Source organism: Penaeus vannamei, chromosome 42 (genome assembly GCF_042767895.1).
Source record: "Penaeus vannamei isolate JL-2024 chromosome 42, ASM4276789v1, whole genome shotgun sequence".
Lineage (NCBI taxonomy): Eukaryota > Metazoa > Arthropoda > Malacostraca > Decapoda > Penaeidae > Penaeus > Penaeus vannamei.
In genome coordinates, this window is record NC_091590.1 from 6,518,997 (window position 1) to 6,538,996 (window position 20,000).

Consider the following 20,000-nt stretch of genomic DNA (forward strand, 5'->3'; position numbering starts at 1 on the left):
CGAAGATATATTCGAAACCGGTCAAATACATCTCATGTATGGTGAAGATATTCATCCTCATTCATACCATTCTACATTTTACACATACATACAAACCTCTTACATTTACATTTACATTGTGAAGATATTCATTCTCCTTCATACCTTTCTCCCCTTGTCAACATGAATACGGTTTTGTATGTATGTACGTACGACCAGCTTCTCCCGTCCCAAAAATAACTCAAAATGCCAAAAGATGTTTCACAAACAGCCGTTATGAAGAAGCACGACCTCCGCATCTGCTTAAGGTCTCGCCATTTATGTTCAGTCACGGGGACGCCGCGGGGAGTCTCGAAATCCCCGAGGCGATCCCGTCTTGGAGGGTGTATTGGCAACACTTTTGACAACACTTTTGGCAACACTTTTTTTTGTAGATACTCACTGTGACGATCCGTTATTGGAAGATGTATTGGCAACACTTTCTTGTAGATACTCAGTGTGACGATCCGTTATTGGCAACACTTTTGACAACACTTTTGGCAACACTTTCTTGTAGATACTCAGTGTGACGATCCGTTATTGGAAGATGTATTGGCAACACTTTCTTGTAGATACTCAGTGTGACGATCCGTTATTGGCAACACTTTTGACAACACTTTTGGCAACACTTTCTTGTAGATACTCAGTGTGACGATCCGTTATTGGAAGATGTATTGGCAACACTTTCTTGTAGATACTCAGTGTGACGATCCGTTATTGGCAACACTTTTGACAACACTTTTGGCAACACTTTCTTGTAGATACTCAGTGTGACGATCCGTTATTGGAAGATGTATTGGCAACACTTTTGACAACACTTATTTTTGTAGATACTCACTGTGACGATCCGTTATTGGAAGATGTATTGGCAACACTTTCTTGTAGATACTCAGTGTGACGATCCGTTATTGGCAACACTTTTGACAACACTTTTGGCAACACTTTCTTGTAGATACTCAGTGTGACGATCCGTTATTGGAAGATGTATTGGCAACACTTTTGACAACACTTATTTTTGTAGATACTCACTGTGACGATCCGTTGTTGGCAACACTTTTTTTTTGTAGACACTCAGTGTGACGATCCGTTATTGGCAACACTTTTGGCAACACTTTTTTTTGTAGATACTCACTGTGACGATCCGTTATTGGCAACACTTTTTGTAGATACTCATTGCGAAGATCTAGATTGCTCCCACTCCTCCTCCTCCTACTCCCACTCCCACTCCCAGTCCTCGTCCTCCTCCTTCTCCTTCTCCTCCTACTCCTACTCCTACTCCTACGCCTCTTCCTCCTTGTTTTCCTCCTCATCCCCCTCCCCCTCCCTCTCCCCCTCCCCCTCCCTCTCCCCTCCTCCTCTCCCCTCCCCCTCCCTCCTCCTCCTCCCCCTCCTCCTCCTCCTCCCTCCTCCTCCTCCTCCTCCTCCTCCTCCTCCTCCCTCCTCCTCCTCCCTCCTCCTCCTCCTCCTCCTCCTCCTCCTCCCCCCCTTCCTCCTCCCCCCCCTCCTCCTCCTCCCCCTCCTTTCACCATATCTATATAATAAGATTCCGTCTTTCAGTACTCACGTAGTATATATCATGTTCTTATATCCTGTTACAAAGACCTTTAAGATAGTTATTCAGTATTCATATAACATTTATTTTCATTTTGATATCATCTCTTGCATTAATTTCATCAATTTCTTTCTTTGTCTCTTTCTCTTTTTTTCATCTGTTTATTGCATTTATCATTCTCATAAAGGTAGGTGTCACATATCATACCTTTCATTAAGTAAATTTTATACGAATGTCTGTGTATGTTATATTATTTCTAATATTGATTATATTAATTCTAATATCAGACATATGTATTTATTTGATTATCTCTTATACTTAATTAATTCATTCTTACACCAATTTGAATGTGATTGATATTAATTCAGTTGATTCCTACATTTGCAAGGTTGATTCATATATGATATTAAATCTTATTTTGTTTATTTTCTTTGTTCATTACTTCTTTACGGAAGGGAGGTGAATACTGTTTGAATAATTATTTTCTTCCCCTTTATCATCTCCCTCTCTCTCTGTCTCTCTTTCTCTGTCTCTCTCTGTTCATCTCTCTCTGTCCATCTCTCTCTCTCTCTCTCTCTCTCTCTCTCTCTCTCTCTCTCTCTCTCTCTCTCTCTCTCTCTTCTCTCTCTCTCTCTCTCTCTCTCTCTCTCTCTCTCTCTCTCTCTCTCTCTCTCTCTCTCTCTCTCTCTCTCTCTCTCTCTAATTTTCACTTCAGTCACACCCTGTCAAAATCAGTAATGAATACATTTATAATGCAGTTTGTAATATCAACAATATAAATACTTTCCATGTATCCTTCCCCATCTCTCCTCTCCTTCCAATATCATCCTCCTTTCGCAATGTATACTCTATATATTTTATCCCAAAGTTTTTGATACCATAATCAATATCTTGTCCTGTTTTCCAGGTAAGTGCATGGAAAGACGTGTCGTTGTCATGGAAACATAGACGCGGTAAGTCTAGGCTGCAACCCAGGCACACGAGCAGCATTGCCAGGTATGTGTTTCGGAGATAAACCTCAGTAATGTTTTTTTAATGGGAGTATTCGTGTGTTTTTTGGTTTTTTGTTTCTTGTTTTTTATTATCGTGTGGTAGGAAGCGTAGATAAGGGAAGGGAAGAGTACATAGAAGCAGGGAGAAAGAGGGGAGTGAAAATGATTTTGTTTTATGATGTTTGCGATGAAACTATGCAGTTCTTTAATGGAAGTATTCGTGTTTTTTTTTATCGTGTGGTAGGAAGCGTAGATAAGGGAAAGGAAGATTACATAGAAGCAGGAAGGAAGAAAGAGGGGAGAGAAAATTATTTTTTTATGATGTTTGGGATGAAGCTATGCATTTTTTTAATGATGAAAGTATTCGTGTTTTTTATTATTATTATAGTGTGGTAGGAGGCTTAGATAAGGGAAGGAAAAACTACGTAGCAGCAGGAGGGAAGAAGGAGGGGAGAGAAAATTATTTTTTTTATGATGTTTGGGGTGAAACTATGCAGTTCTTTAATGGAAGTATTCGTTTTTTTGTTTGTTTGTTTGTTTGTTTTTTATTATTATCGTGTGGTAGGAAGCGTAAATAAGGGAAGGGAAGACTACATAGAATCAGGGAGAAAGAGGGGAGACAAAATGATTTTGTTTTATGATGTTTGCGATGAAACTATGCAGTTTTTTAATGATGAAAGTATTCGTGTGTGTTTTTATTATTATCGTGCGGTAGGAAGCGTAGATAAGGGAAGGAAAGATTACACAGAAGCAGGAAGAAAGAGGGGAGAAAAAAGGATGTTTTTCATGATGTTTGAGATGAAACTTTAATGGAAGTATTCGTGTTTTTTTATCGTGTGGTAGGAAGCGTATATAAGGGAAGGAAAGATTACATAGCAGCATGAGGGAAGAAAGAGGGAAGAGAAAATGATTTTGTTTCATGATGTTTGGGATGAAACTATGCAGTTCTTTAATGGAAGTATTCGTTTTTTTGTTTTGTTTTTTTGTTTTTTTTATTATCGTGTGGTAGGAAGCGTAAATAAGGGAAGGAAAGACTACGTAGAATCAGGGAGAAAGAGTGGAGACAAAATGATTTTGTTTTATGATGTTTGCGATGAAACTATGCAGTTTTTTAATGATGAAAGTACTCGTGTGTGTTTTTATTATTATCGTGCGGTAGGAAGCGTAGATAAGGGAAGGAAAGATTACACAGAAGCAGGAAGAAAGAGGGGAGAAAAAATGATTTTTTTCATGATGTTTGGGATGAAACTTTAATGGAAGTATTCGTGTTTTTTTTGTTTTTTTATCGTGTGGTAGGAAGTGTAGATAAGGGAAAGGAAGAGTACATAGAAGCAGGGAGGGAGAAAGAGGGGAGAGAAAATTATTTTTTTATGATGTTTGGGATGAAGCTAAGCATTTTTTTAATGATGAAAGTATTCGAGTTTTTTATTATTATTATAGTGTGGTAGGAAGCGTAGATAAGGGAAGGAAAAACTACATAGCAGCAGGAGGGAAGAAAGAGGGGAGAGAAAATTATTTTTTAATGATGTTTGGGATGAAACTATGCAGTTCTTTAATGGAAGTATTCGTTTTTTTTATTATTATCGTGTGGAAGGAAGCGTAAATAAGGGAATGAAAGACTACATAGAAGCAGGAAGGAAGAAAGAGGGGAGAAAAAATGATTTTGTTTTATGATGTTTGGGATGAAACTATGCAGTTCTTTAATGGAAGTATTCGTTTTTTTGTTTGTTTGTTTTTTGTTTTTGTTTTTTTATTATCGTGTGGTAAGAAGCGTAAATAAGGGAAGGAAAAACTACATAGAATCAGGGAGAAAGAGGGGAGACAAAATGATTTTGTTTTATGATGTTTGCGATGAAACTATGCAGTTTTTTTAATGATGGAAGTATTCGTGTGTGTTTTTATTATTATCGTGCGGTAGGAAGCGTAGATAAGGGAAGGAAAGATTACACAGAAGCAGGAAGAAAGAGGGGAGAAAAAATGATGTTTTTCGTGATGTTTGGGATGAAACTTTAATGGAAGTATTCGTGTTTTTTTTTTTTTTTATCGTGTGGTAGGAAGCGTATATAAGGGAAGGAAAGATTACATAGCAGCATGAGGGAAGAAAGAGGGGAGAGAAAATGATTTTGTTTCATTATGTTTGGATGAAACTATGCATTTTTTTTAATGATGAAAGTATTCGCGTGTTTTTTTTATTATTATAGTGTGGTAGGAAGCGTAGATAAGGGAAGGAAAAACTACATAGAAGCAGGAGGGAAGAAAGAGGGGAGAGAAAATTGTTTTTTTATGATGTGTGGGATGAAACTATGCAGTTCTTTAATGGAAGTATTCGTTTTTTTTTTTTTTTTTTTTTTTTTTTTTATCGTGTGGTAGGAAGCGTAGATAAGGGAAGGGAAGACTACATAGAAGCAGGAAGGAAGAGGGTAGAGAAAATGATTTTTTTAATGATATTTGCGATGAAACTATGCAGTTTTTTAATGATGAAAGTATTCGTGTGTGTTTTTATTATTATCGTGCGGTAGGAAGCGTAGATAAGGGAAGGAAAGATTACACAGAAGCAGGAAGAAATAGGGGAGAAAAAATGATTTTTTTCATGATGTTTGGGATGAAACTTTAATGGAAGTATTCGTGTTTTTTTTTTTTTTTTATCGTGTGGTAGGAAGCGTAGATAAGGGAAGGGAAGACTACATAGAAGCAGGAAGGAAGAAAGAGGGGAGAGAAAATTATTTTTTAATGATGTTTGGGATGAAACTATGCAGTTCTTTAATGGAAGTATTCGTTTTTTTAAATTATTATCGTGTGGTAGGAAGCGTAGATAAGGGAAGGAAAGACTACATAGAAGCAGGAAGGAAGAAAGAGGGGAGAAAAAATGATTTTGTTTTATGATGTTTGGGATGAAACTATGCAGTTCTTTAATGGAAGTGTTCGTTTTTTTTTTTTATCGTGTGATAGGAAGCGTAGATAAGGGAAGGAAAGACTACATAGAATCAGGGAGAAAGAGGGGAGAGAAAATGATTTTTTTATGATGTTTGGGATGAAACTGCATTTTTTTAATGATGAAAGTATTCGCGTGTTTTTTTAATTATTATTATAGTGTGGTAGGAACCGTAGGTAAGGGAAGGGAAGACTACATAGAAGCAGGGAGAAAGAAGAGAGTGAAAATGATTTTGTTTTATGATGTTTGGGATGAAACTCTGCAGTTTTTAGTGGAAGTATTCATATTTGTATTAGTAGTAGTAGGATTATCGTGTGGTAGGAAGCGTAGATAAGGGAAGGGAAGATTACACAGAAGCAGGAAGAAAGAGGGGAGAGAAAATTATTTTTTTAATGATATTTGGGATGAAACTATGCATTTTTTTAATGATGAAAGTATTCGCGTGTTTTTTTATTATTATTATCGTGTGGTAGAAAGCGTAAATAAGGGAAGGAAAGACTACATAAAAGCAAGAAGAAAAAGGGGAGATGATGTTTTATGTTTGAGATGAAATTATGCAGTATTTTTATGCAAATATATGTTTTCTTTCTATCGGCGTGTGATAAAAAGTGTAGAGGAGAGAGGGATAAAAATGGAGGGAATAGGAGCAGGAAGGAAGAGAAAGGAGATTTTTTTTTGTCTTTTTTTTGTCTTCGGATGCTGGGATGAAACTCAGAGAAAAAAATGGAGGGAAGAAAAGACTAGATAGGAAGGAAGGAAGGAAGGAAGAAAGAAAGGGAAAAAATTGAGTTGATTTTTTTTTTGTCTTCTGATGCTGGGATGAAACTACGCGATGTTTTAATGTGCTTCTTTCTGTCGTGTGATAGGAAACGTAGATAAAAATGATGATAAAGGAAGAAAATGAATAGATAGAAGAAAGGGAAGAAAGTCGAGGTGATGTTTTTTTTTCTTTTTCTTTTTTTAGTCTTTATCTAAAGTATTTTTTTCTTTTTTCTTTAAACAAAGACTTCTATTACTGTGTGATAGGAAGTGTAGTTCAGAAAAAAGGGAATGGAAAAAAAGTTGTTGATAAAATCAGAATAAATGAAACAGGGCGAAAAAATACTTTTTTTTTCTTTTTTTTTCCTTCTTCTAGAGGCAAAACTTCTCATCCTCCTCCTCCTTCTCCTTGTCCTTCTTCTCCTCCTTCTCCTTCTCTTCCTTTTCCTTCTCCTCCTTCTTCCTCTCCTTCTACCATGGCGTGATAGTAAGTGTAGATCGGAAAGAGGAAAAGAAAAAAAGAAAAAAGTTATAGATAAAAATGAAGGCGGAAGAAAAAGGGGAAGAGAAAATCAAATCCTTTTTCTTTCCTTTTTTCTTTCTCACTTTTTTTCTTTTCCATTATCTTTCGTCTCATTCCCCTTCTTCGTAAGCTGGAAATACCGACACGGAGATAGTTCGGGCCGACACGCTTCACTTCCCGACGAAGTTTTACATCCGGGGTTTCCTTGTGCTTCCCCGTGGGTTTCGCCTAGGGGGGGGGGGGTGAATGTGTGTAAAGTGTGTGTGTGTGTTTGTGTATTTGTGTGTGTGGGTGTGTTTGTGTGTATGGTGTGTGTGTGTGTGTGTGTGTGTGTGTGTGTGTGTGTGTGTGTGTGTGTGTGTGTGTGTGTGTGTGTGTGTGTGCGTGCGTCTCCTCATAGTGTTCTTTTACTTGTTCTTTTCTTGTTTTGTATGTGTTGGGGGGGCGGGGTTAGGGTTGAATCTGGCTGTGTGTGGCTGGCTGGGTGGGTATGGATAGGTAGGTGTGTGTGTGTGTGTATGTGTGTATGTGCGTGTGTGTGTGTGTGTGCTCCTGCCTAAATGAAGCAATACCGTGAAGACAGACGACTAGATTTCCTGAGAGAGAGGGAAAAGAAAAAAAAAAGAAAAACAAGTAGAAAAGAAAAACGAAGCGTTAGGAATAAAGAGATGATGAAAAAGAATGTAAAGAGAAAGACAAAGTCATGAATAAAACACCCATAAAAAAACTCAAGTACCAAAAATAAAAAAGAAGGAGGAGGAGAAGGAGAAGGAGAACAAGAAGAAGGAGTATAAACAGAAGGAGGAGGAGAATAAGAAGAAAGAGAAGTAAAAAGTAAAAAGAAAGCAAAAAAAAAAAAAAAAAGGGAGTAAAGAAAAGAAAAAGAGTAAAAAGAAAAAAAAACTCCAGACGAGCTAAAAATGCGAGCCGCCCTGAAGGAGCAGCGCCAAGGAGCCAAGGAGCCCGCGAGTAAATGAAAGCTTTGGCCTCACAAGCAGCGGGAGGGACTTGGTGGACTTGGCACGTCCCGCTTGCGTCACGGCGGGTGCGGGCGCCTGAAGTCATGCATGGGCATGTCCAGAGCCGTGACACGCGCAGACACGGGCCCGCAAAAGCACAGGGACGCACGCACAAACACGGGGGGGGGGAGTTTATATGCAATTATGCATGCGGACTTTGATATACATGTACGTAAGCTTGTATAATAATGCGGAGGCGTGTATGTAATACGTACAAGCAGATGTGTAAATACATAAGCTTGTACTCAAATACACACAAGCATGCACGTACACACATACGCACATAAACAAACACACACAGGCACGCACGTACACACATATGCACATAAACAAACACACACAAGCACGCACGTACACACATATGCACATAAACAAACACACACAAGCACACAAGCACACACGCACACACACACACACACACACACACACACACACACACACACACACACACACACACACACACACACACACACACACACACACACACGTACACGCACACGCACACACACACACACACACACACACACACACACACACACGCACACGCACACGCACACGCACACGCACACGCACACGCGCACACGCACACGCACACGCACACGCACACGCACACACGCACACGCATACACGCGCACGCACAAACACGCACACACACACTCACAAGCACACGCACACGCTCACACACACACATACACACATACACACACATACACATACACACACACACATTCACCTGTATACGCTACAACATTCACACCAGAATTCACTGAATGATATCAGCTTTATTTATTAATTCATAATTCATAATTAATAAGACGAATCTTATATACAATTAAAAAAGATTTATTAATTCATAATTCATAATTAATAAGACGAATCTTATATACAATTAAAAAAAAATATTAATTCATAATTCATAATTAATAAGACGAATCTTATATACAATTAAAAAAGATTTATTAATTCATAATTCATAATTAATAAGACGAATCTTATATACAATTAAAATATATTTATTAATTCATAATTCATAATTAATAAGACGAATCTTATATACAATTAAAAAAGATTTATTAATTCATAATTCATAATTAAGAAGACGAATCTTATATACAATTAAAAAAGATTTATTAATTCATAATTCATAATTAATAAGACGAATCTTATATACAATTAAAATAGATTAATTAATTTATAATTCACAATTAATAAGACGCATCTCATATACAATTAAAAAAGATTTATTAATTCATAATTCATAATTAATAAGACGAATCTTATATATAATTAAAAAAGATTTATTAATTCATGATTCATAATTAATAAGACGAATCTTATATACAATTAAGATAGATTTATTAATTCATAATTCATAATTAATAAGACGAATCTTATATACAATTAAAAAAGATTTATTAATTCATAATTCATAATTAATAAGACGAATCTTATATACAATTAAAAAAGATTTATTAATTCATAATTCATAATTAATAAGACGAATCTTATATACAATTAAAAAAGATTTATTAATTCATAATTCATAATTAATAAGACGAATCTTATATACGAATAAAATAGATTTATTAATTCATAATTCATAATTAATAAGATGAATCTTATATACAATTAAAAAAGAATTATTTTATTCATAATTCATAAAGCTGTAGCCTTAATCACAGAGTGAAGCCGGCTGCATGTATTAGTTTCTATTCCATTCCGTTATGTCGACAACATTAAAGATAACTTTAATAACAGGGTACATATAAATGTTTACATAAGTGTACAAAGTGACCTGTACCTATTTTTTACTCTTGAATATAACAAAATAGATGAACACAAACTGGACTCTGAATAGTATTAAATGGAGCGAATTAATTAACCTTGAATGGAAATTAATAGGATGAATTATATAAAAGTAGAGCAAGTTGTTTTTGTGCAGTCACGGGTACGGAGTAGAATCTAATTGGGTTTGGGAGAGGTTTGAGGCCAAAGAATGTGGATTGTTTGAAAGTTTGTTTGTTTGTTTGTTTGTTTTTTCGTTTTTCTTTTTTCTTTTCTTTTTTTGCTTTTTTTTTTTTTTTTGCTTTTTTTGTCTTTTTTTTTTTTTTTGCTTTTTTGTCAAGTATTCTTTGGAATGAATGTGGTTTTCTTTCAAAATAGGATTCACTGAGTAAAAGATGGATAAATAGACATGGATAGATATATTGATAGATTGATAAGTGGAATATAAAACTAGATGGGTTGATAGATAGATAGACAGTGCATACACATGTGCGTATGTGAGTTTGTATGTATGTGTGTGTGTGAGTTTGTGTGTGTGTGTTTGTGAGTGAGTTTGTGCGTGTGTGTTTGTGAGTGAGTTTGTGTGTGTGTGTTTGTGAGTGAGTTTGTGTGTACGTGTTTGTGAGTTTGTATGTATGTGTGTGTGTGAGTTTGTATGTATGTGTGTGTGTGAGTTTGTGTGTACGTGTTTGTGAGTGAGTTTGTGTGTGTGTGTTTGTGAGTGAATTTGTGTGTATGTGTATTTTTACGAGTGAATTTGTGTGTATATGTTCTTTGTGTGCATATTAGTGTGTTTGTTAGTATATGAGTTTGCGTATGTGTGTATGTGTGTGTGTGTGTGTGTATGTGTGTGTGTGTATATGTGTGTGTGTGTGTGTGCGTGCGTGTGTGTGTGTGTGTGTGTGTGTTTGTGTGTGTGTGCATATTAGTGTGTTTGTTAGTATATGAGTTTGCGTATGTGTGTATGTGTGTGTGTGTGTGTGTATGTGTGTGTGTGTATATGTGTGTGTGTGTGTGTGCGTGCGTGTGTGTGTTTGTGTGTGTGTGTGTGCATATGAGTGTGTTTGTTAGTATATGAGTTTGCGTATGTGCGTATGTGTGCGTGTATGTCCGTGTGCGTGTATGTCCGTGTGCGTGTATGTCCGTGTGCATGTATGTCCGTGTGCGTGTATGTCCGTGTGCGTGTATGTCCGTGTGCGTGTATGTCCGTGTGCGTGTATGTCCGTGTGCGTGTATGTCCGTGTGCGTGAATGTCCGTGTGCGTGAATGTCCGTGTGCGTGTATGTCCGTGTGCGTGTATGTCCGTGTGCGTGTATGTCCGTGTGCGTGTATGTCCGTGTGCGTGTATGTCCGTGTGCGTGTATGTCCGTGTGCGCAAGGGTGTACACGCACACCGACAAGTACGCCGCTGCACCTGATCACCACACGGGGGCAACGGCTTGCTTTTAAGGGTAGGATATCAGGGATACACACTGCGCCGGCTTTAAATTAATTGTTGAATAATTGCAAGCACTCCACAGCCTTCCTCTTGAAGTTTCATGGAATCTGAACTTGAATTGGAGGCTATTACACGTGTCAAACCATTTTTTTTCTTTCTTTCTTTCTCTTCTCTTTCTCTTTCTCTCTGTCTCTCTTTCGCTCTCTCCCTCACTCAGTTTTCGTTTTTTTTCTCTTCGTTTTTTCTCATTCTGTCTTTTTTTGTTTATTTTTTTCCTTCGGGGATTTGAAGGTATGCCCGATTCTTTAAACGAGAAAGGGGTAAAAATCTTTATATATGTATACTGATCCATTTCATGTTTTTTTCTTTCTCTCTCTATTTCTTTCTTTCTCTTTTCTTTTTTTCTTCGATTTGTTCACGAGGTTTCGATGCTTTAAAAGAGAAAGGGTTAAAAATAATCTTTATATTTACTGATCCATTTCACTTTTTTTTTCTTTCTCTAATTCTTCCTTTTTCTCTTTTTTTCTCTTTTCTTTTCTTTTTTTTTCGGTTCACGAGGTTTCGATGCTTTAAACGAGAAAAAAATCTTTATATATACTGAGCCATTTCACTAATAATTTTTTCCTTCTTTTTTTCTTTTTTTTCCGAGAGTTCCTTTCAAAACTTGGAGAGGTTGCCAAGCCTTCTATTATAAATGTAATTGTTGAAGAGGATTTGCACCGTCTTTGTATCAAGTTTTTTTTTTATGCCTATTTTTTTTAATTTTTATTTTTCATTTGCTTTCCTTAGAGGCGAAAATGTATTCGTAATTGCAGCCATTTTGGTCCTTAGTTTACATACTGGTTCACGAGAGGAAATTCAGATTTTCCACTCAGCTGACGGCGCGTTCGGATTATGCCTTTCCTTCATTCAGATTTCGGTTTCTATTTACTTCTCTTTTGGTGCTCTGTGGATTTTTTCTTCTTCATTTTTTATCTAGTTATTTTTTTTCTATTTTTTATTTTTTTTGTGTTTTTTTCATTTTCTTTTGTTTGTTTTTTTCATCTTTACTCTCTCTCTCTTTCTTTTGTCTTCTTTTTTTTTAATTCTTTCTGACGATTTTTTTCTTTCCTTCTTTCCCCTTTTTTCTGCTTTCTACATTTCTTTTTTTTCTTTTCACTTCTTTCTATCTTTCTTTTCTTTTCACCTCTTTCTTTACCTTCTCTCATTCTTCTTTCTTCCTTTCTTTCTTTTCCATTTCTTATTGTTGTTCCGTCTAAATTGGAATCGCTATTTTCAGACTGCTCTCGGGCATTCTATGACGTCATCGCTGCTTTCGTCATTCCCGCTCTTTCGTTTATTTCCATTTTTTTCTCTTTCTTTCTTTCTTTCTTTCTCTTGTTTTAATCTTTAATTAATTGCTTTTATACTGTTCGTTTTCTTTGTCCACTTCTTACCCGCCTCATAAAACGAATCTTATTTACAATTAAAAAAGAACAAAGAAAGTTTGTTATTTACATGAAAAGAATGTTGAATTTTGATTTTTTTTCTCTCTCTCTCTTCCCCTCTCTCTCTCTCTCTCTCTCTCTCTCTCTCTCTCTCTCTCTCTCTCTCTCTCTCTCTCTCTCTCTCTCTCTCTCTCTCTCTTTCTCTCTCTCTTCTTCTTCTTTCTCCTCTCTCCTCTCTCCTCTCTCTCTCTCTCTCTCTCTCTCTCTCTCTCTCTCTCTCTCTCTCTCTCTCTCTCTCTCTCTCTCTCTCTCTCTCTCTCTCTCTCTCTCTCTCTCTCTCTATCTATCTATCTATCTATCTATCTCTTTACCTTTGAGTCTATTTCCTACACATGCATGTTATATGAGACAATATATCTCATCAATTTTTCGATCGAGCTGTTAGTTCCATCAGCCCAAAGATAATATTTTGATCCGCTCCTATGTGCACATTTGAGAGAAAGTTATGATATATATATGTATTATGATATGACTTCAGTTATGATATATATATGTATTATGATATGACTTCAGTTATGATATATATATGTATTATGATATGACTTCAGTGTGACTTGAAAATATTAGAGATATGATAATTTTACAGGTGGGGAATTTTCAACAATAGGACCGGCTAGGATCAGGTGTCTTTGTCTTGAGATGGGGGGGAGGGAGGGAGAGGGAGGAGGAGGGATGGAGGGAGAAAGAGAGAGGGAGAGGGGGGGGAGAGAGAGAGGGAGAGGTTGGGGGGAGGGAGAGGGAGGTAGAGAAAGAGAGAGCGAGAGAGAAAATGAAGGAAAATGATAAGAAAGAATGAAGGGGAAAAGGGAGAGGGATAGATAAATAGACAGAAATCGGGAAAGGAAGTGTAGAGAGAAAAAAGAGAAGGGAAATAAAGGTAATGCATACAGATACCGCGTTACAGGAAATACATAAACCTAGACAAATTAGGGAGAGAGAGAGAGAGAGAGAGAGAGAGAGAGAGAGAGAGAGAGAGAGAGAGAACTAAAAAAAAAACACTTAGAAAAATAAAAACTGTTAAGCAAGTCTCTAATGATGTTCGTTTTTCCTCGGCCAAATCGCCCACCCTCGTACCTACACAACACATCTATTCAGAATCAGTCAAATAGGACAGTTTACCCTCGAACCTGCATGAAAGCAAGAAAACGAGAATGTAATGCGTTAAAGCCGATGTATAGAAGTATTGTGCAGCCAAAGAGGAAAGAAAAATATATATATACATATTCTCGTTTTCTCTTTTGATTTCTTCGTTTCAATTTCGCCCTTATGGGATTTTCGGGAAGAGAGTTTTATACCGCTGGAGGCTTGGGATTTCAGATTTGGTCTTAATCATTGATCGCCGGGAGACACAAAATGGTAGTCGGTTAAAAATGACAAGAAAAGGGAATAATGATGGATGTCTAGTATTGTGTGTGTCTTTTTTTTTTCTTTTTTTCTTTCTTTTTTGTTTGTTTACTTGTTTGGACGAGTGAATTTTTTGGGTTGTTTCGGTGTGGTGACCTCTTTATTGTTCTGTTAAGTTTGTCTATAGCTACAATAAGAATGCTGTTATTGTTTTATTTTAGTTGTGAGGTTTTGATTAACAAAAATAATAATTTCAGTTTCTTTACTGATTTTATGGATTTTTTGGCAGTCTTGGCAATATACAGAGTTCAAAATTATTATAAGCATGCATATAGTATGCGCGCGCACACACACACAACAAACACACACACACACGACACACACACACACACACACACACACACACACACACACACACACACACACACACACACACACACACACACACACACGCACGCACGCACGCACAACCCCCATCTCAACGCAAACACGCGCCCTCCCAAACACAGACACACACACGCTAACGGTTAACCAATACACACCCGTCCATACACCCTGCTATCCGGAGCCACAGCACCGAGTATTGAAACGCGGCGGGTGTTATCCGTAGACTTCCAGACGGAACACGAAAAGCTAATCTCCCCGACATTGTTTTTATTAAGTCCAATGCATTCCCCGGAGACGGAGTTGGATAGAATACCAAAACGGGGGGATAAAAAAGGAGTAAATATTTATATCTTTTCATAAGGAAGAGAAAAGAAAAGAGGCTGTTGATATAAAAGAAAATTGTCCTTTTTTTTCCTTCTCGTGTGTACACAGCAAGGAAAACGAGCGTGCGTAATTTGGCAAAGAAAAGACTTGAACAACAGTATCAAGAAGTCCTTTGTCCTGGCTTTATGTCCGAAAATTAAAGATTGCATGACGGTTTAGGCAAGATTAGAGACAGCCCACGCACACACGCACGGATATGCATGTACACATACAACGCATGCATGCACATGTGCACACACACACACAGACATATACACACACAGACACATACACACACAGACAAACACACACACACAGACAAACACACACACACACACATACAATTATATATATATATATATATATATATATATATATATATATATATATATATATATATATATATATACATATATCGGTATGTATGTAGGTATTTATGTACAAATATGTATGTAAAACCCACAAACACACACGGTAAAACAACTATATTCTAACCGCCTGTGTACCAGTATACCACGGCCTCCCTGTCTATCTTTCTATCCATCCATCCATCCATCCATCCATCCATCCATCCATCCATCCATCCATCCATCCATCTGTCGATCTACCCATCCATCTATCTATCAACCCATCCATCTATCTATCAACCCATCCATCTATCTATCTACCCATCCATCTATCTATCTACCCATCCATCTATCTATCTACCCATCCATCTATCTATCTACCCATCCATCTATCTATCTACCCATCCATCTATCTATCTACCCATCCATCTATCTACCCATCCATCTATCTACCTATCTATCTATACCTATCTATCTAACTATCTATCATCTATCTATCATCTATCCGTCTTCCAATCACGAATGGCGAATCCCTTACGAAGAGCCGCGTTAACTCCCTTTGACCTTTCTCTCGCGTTTCGCTCATTTTTCATGTCTCTTTTTTATTTTTTTATCCTTCCCCTCCACGCTGGCGCCTGAACCCGCACTAATTTACGTCTTTATGTGTGTCGAAGGAGGGGATGGGAAGGAAGAAGGGGAAAGAGGGGGAGGGAGAGAAAATAGGAGGAAGAAGCGGGGATGGAGAGAGAAGGAGAGGGAGAGGTAGAGAGAGGGAGAGGTAGAGAGAGGGAGAGGTAGAGAGAGGGAGAGGTAGAGAGAGGGAGAGGTAGAGAGAGGGAGAGGTAGAGAGAGGGAGAGGTAGAGAGAGGGAGAGGTAGAGAGAGGGAGAGGTAGAGAGAGGTAGAGGGAGAGAGAGGGAGAGGTAGAGAGAGGTAGAGGTAGAGAGAGGTAGAGGTAGAGAGAGGTAGAGGTAGAGAGAGGTAGAGGTAGAGAGAGGTAGAGGTAGAGAGAGGTAGAGGTAGAGAGAGGTAGAGGTAGAGAGAGGTAGAGGTAGAGAGAGGTAGAGGTAGAGAGAGAGAGAGAGAGAGAGAGAGAGAGAGAGAGAGAGAGAGAGAGAGAGAGAGAGAGAGAGAGAGAGAGAGAGAGAGAGAGAGAGAGAGAGAGAGGGAGAGAGAGGGAGAGAGGGAGAGAGGGACAAAGAGGGAAGGAGAGAGAGAGAGAGGAGGGGGGGCAGAGAGAATGAGAGGAGGAGATAGAGGGGTAGAAAGAGAGTGGGGGAGAGAGAGATAAAGAAAGGTAGGGAGTGAGGAAAAGGTGAAAGGGAAAGACAGGAGAGAAACTAAAAGAGGGAGGAAGAGATACCGAGAGCGAGAGAAAACGAGAAAGAAAAAGAGAGGATGAGAAAGAGCGAGAGAGCGAAAACCAAACAAATTGTTCAAGGCGAAATAGCAATAAAAGATATATATGTATGTATGCTTCATAGCTCACGAATATCATCTAGCGAAACCCTCATACTGACAAACCTGACAGAATCATAATTCTGCCAGGATGATACCAGCACCTCTCCCTCTGCCCCCCCCCCTCCCCACCAGCACCTCCTCTCTCTCCCTCCCCCCTCCCCACCAACACCTCATCACCCTCCCCCCCTCGCCACCAGCACCTCCTCCCTCCCCTCCCCACCAGAAGCTCCTCTCCCTCCCCCCCATCCCCACCAGAAGCTCCTCTCCTTCCCCCTCCCCCACTAACAGCACCTCCTCCCTCAATCCCCTCCCCACCAGAACCTCCTCCCCCTCCCCCTCCCTCCCTCCCCTCCCCCTAACAGCACCTCCTCCCCCTCCCCTCCCCACCAACACCTCATCACCTCCCCCTCCTTCCCTCCCCCTCCCCCACTAACACCACCTCCTCCCCCTCCCTCCCCCCTCCTCACCAACACCTCATCACCCTCCCCCTCCCTCCACCCCCTCCCCACCAACACCTCCCCCCCCCAACCGGTTATGGAAAGCCCCTTTTATGCTCAGTTACGTCATCAGTCGGACCAATGGAGCATAATAGTGAAATAGCCGGACATTTTTCATCATGCGGTGGCACTCTTTGGGGCCGCGGTGTGTCAGTGCCGGTAGACTGGCACTGGACCCTCGCTGTTCAGGCTGGTTTGTTTTTGGTTATGATATTTAAAGTATTGATAAATATAAAGGTTAAATGGGTTATGATAATTAAGGTATTGATAAATATAAAGGTTAAATGATAAAGAAAGTAATGTTAGTAACGATGATAGCAATGATGATGATATTACGATGATTAGGAATATTATTGTTATTATTATTGTTACTAGTATTATTATCATATGTATTGTTGTTATCACTATTATTTATACGATTATGATCATAGTTGAAATAACAATAACAAGAACAATAATAAGGATAATGATATTGGTAATACTAAAACAAAAATATAACAATAACAATACTATCATTAACTATAACAACAAAAATAACAATATCAGTAACACTAATAACTAAAAATAACATAAAAAAAGAGAGAGAGAGAGAGAGAGAGAGAGAGAGACAGAGAGACAGACAGACAGAGAGACAGACAGACAGACAGACAGACAGACAGACAGACAGACAGACAGACAGACAGACAGACAGACAGACAGACAGACAGACAGAGAATAGAAACAGCGATAAAAGTACACACACTAAAAAAGAAACACATTTTCCTCACAAACTCCCTCTCCCTTAGCCCGAATAACTGCCAAGATGAAACTGCCTCGCAATTCCAATAGAAATAAAGTACACGCGCTCTTTAGGGGAATGTGTGGAACGGATAACAAGACGTCTGAGAAAGCCATGTGTCTTGCAAGACGCTAAAAGCCCTTATTCAAGTTTTATTTTATTTTTGTTTTTTTATTCTTATTTTTTTTTATTTTATTTATTATTATTATTATTATTATTATTATTATTATTATTATTATTATTATTATTATTATTATTATATATATATATATATATATATATATATATATATATATATATATATATATATATATATATATATATATATATATATATATATTTTTTTTTTTTTTTTTTTTTTTTTTTTTTTTTGGTGTGTGTGTGTGTGTGTGTGTGTGTGTGTGTGTGTGTGTGTGTGTGTGTGTGTTATTGAAGCGTGTCTGTTTTTGCGGAGATTCTTTGGGCTTGATTGCCTCCGTAGAAAGGGGAGGTTTATATAATCTTTCGCGTTTTTGTCTGTCTGTTTCCTTTCCTTGATTTTATGTATATATTTGTTTGTTTATTTGATCAGTTTTTTGTTATTAACGGGTTATGATGAAAAATTGTGGGTGGTTTGTCCATGGTCAGATTTTTTTTCTATCTTCGTTTCTTTTTTCTTTATTTATTTTTCATTTTTATTTTCTTTATTTATCTTTGTTTTATTTATTTATTTTTTCTTTCTGTCTGTCTTTCTTTCTTCTTGCTATCTTTCCTTCTTTCCTTCTTTCTTTCGTTTTCTGTGGCGAACAGGATCCGCGTCCAGATGCATCGCCAGTAGAATTTATCATAGAAAATGGTTCTTTTGGGGAAACTCATATATTAACGTGGTTTATTATCAGAATTCGATAATTTTTTTGTAATATATTTTTTTCTCTCGAGTCTTGTAAAAACTTTTGTCTTTTATTCGAGTAGCTATAACAATAGCCTCTTCTCTCTCTCTCTCTCTCTCTCTCTCTCTCTCTCTCTCTCTCTCTCTCTCTCTCTCTCTCTCTCTCTCTCTCTCTCTCTCTCTCTCTCCCTCCCCCTTCTTTGCCTCTCTATCTTCTCCTCCACTTTTCCTTTTATTCTCTCTCTCTCTGTCTATTTATCCATCTATTCATCTGTCTACTTTCTTTTTTTACGGTCATTCGTCGCCCTTTGTTACAACATTCTTTCGTTTTCCTTATCCCTCCTCCTTCCTATTTTTCCTCTTCCCTCCCTCCTCCCTTTTCCTAACCGCTTTCCTCATTTCCTCTTTTCCTATCCCTCCTTTCCATCCCCCTTCCCTTCTCTCCCCTCCTGGCCCACTCCCTTTTCTTAGCCATCCTTCCTCTTCTTACCCCTCTTCCGCGTGGTCTCTCCCCTCAGATTCCTCGCCTGCTTTCCTCTCCCATCGTCGTCATATTTTGTCTCTTCCTCTGTCTTTTTCCCCCTCTTTGCACTCCTTCCTGAGTTTGTTTTTTTCCTCCATCCCTCTTTGCCCTCATCCTGTTCTCTCTCCTTTCTGTCTGTCGCCCCCCTACTCCCCTGTTCTTTCCCCTCTCCTTTTTTATACTTTCTATCGTCGTTTCTCCTCTCTATCTTCGGTCTCCCTCCCTCACTTTTCCTTCTTCTCCACCTCCCTCCTTCAATTCACCTCCCCTTATTCCCTCCCCCTCTCTTTTTCTGTCCTTCTTACTTCCTCCATTATTTTCCCTTCTCATCTCCACCCTTCCTCCATCCCGTATTCCCCTCCCCCTCTTCCACCCACTCTCCATCCCTCATTCTCTCTACTCCTTTCTTCCTCCCACACTTCTCCCCTTTTCCCCCGTATCCTCCCTCCCTCTCCTCTTCCACCCTCCCTTCCCCTCTTCCACCCTCCCTTCCTCTCTTTTTCCTTCCTCTCCCCTACGCCCTTTCCCCACGCCCTGCTCTCCCTGGCCTCCGCCCCCCTGGCACCAGCTTTTTCTTCCCCTATCTCCCTATTTCCACCCTCCACTCCCTTCCCCCTTTTTCCCCCGCCTCCCCTATGCCCTACGCCCTTTCCCCACGACTTGTTCTCCCTCGTCTTTCCCTTTTACCCCCCACCTCCCTTCCCCTTTCCCCCCTTTTCCTCCCGCCTCCCCCACGCCTCTCCCCCCGCCTCCTCCACCTTCCCTCCCCCTTTACCCGCTACCTCCCCTCCATCCATCCCTCCCCCTTTTCCCCCGCCTCCCTTCCACCCTTCCTTCCCCCTTTTCCCCCTCCTCCCTTCCACCCTTCCTTCCCCTTTTCCCCCTCCTCCCTTCCACCCTTCCTTCCCCCTTTTCCCCCTCCTCCCTT

At 38.9% G+C, this 20,000-nt stretch overlaps 1 protein-coding gene across 1 annotated transcript in view; it reads left to right on the forward strand.

Annotated features, from left to right (window-relative positions):
- Window positions 1-20,000, forward strand: part of LOC113807381 (uncharacterized) — a 505,215-nt gene that overhangs the window by 452,508 nt on the left and 32,707 nt on the right. The window contains exon 10 of the mRNA XM_070118473.1: window positions 2,478-2,566. Within this exon, the coding sequence (XP_069974574.1) occupies window positions 2,478-2,566 (89 nt within the window). The remainder of the gene's footprint in view (window positions 1-2,477; window positions 2,567-20,000) is intronic.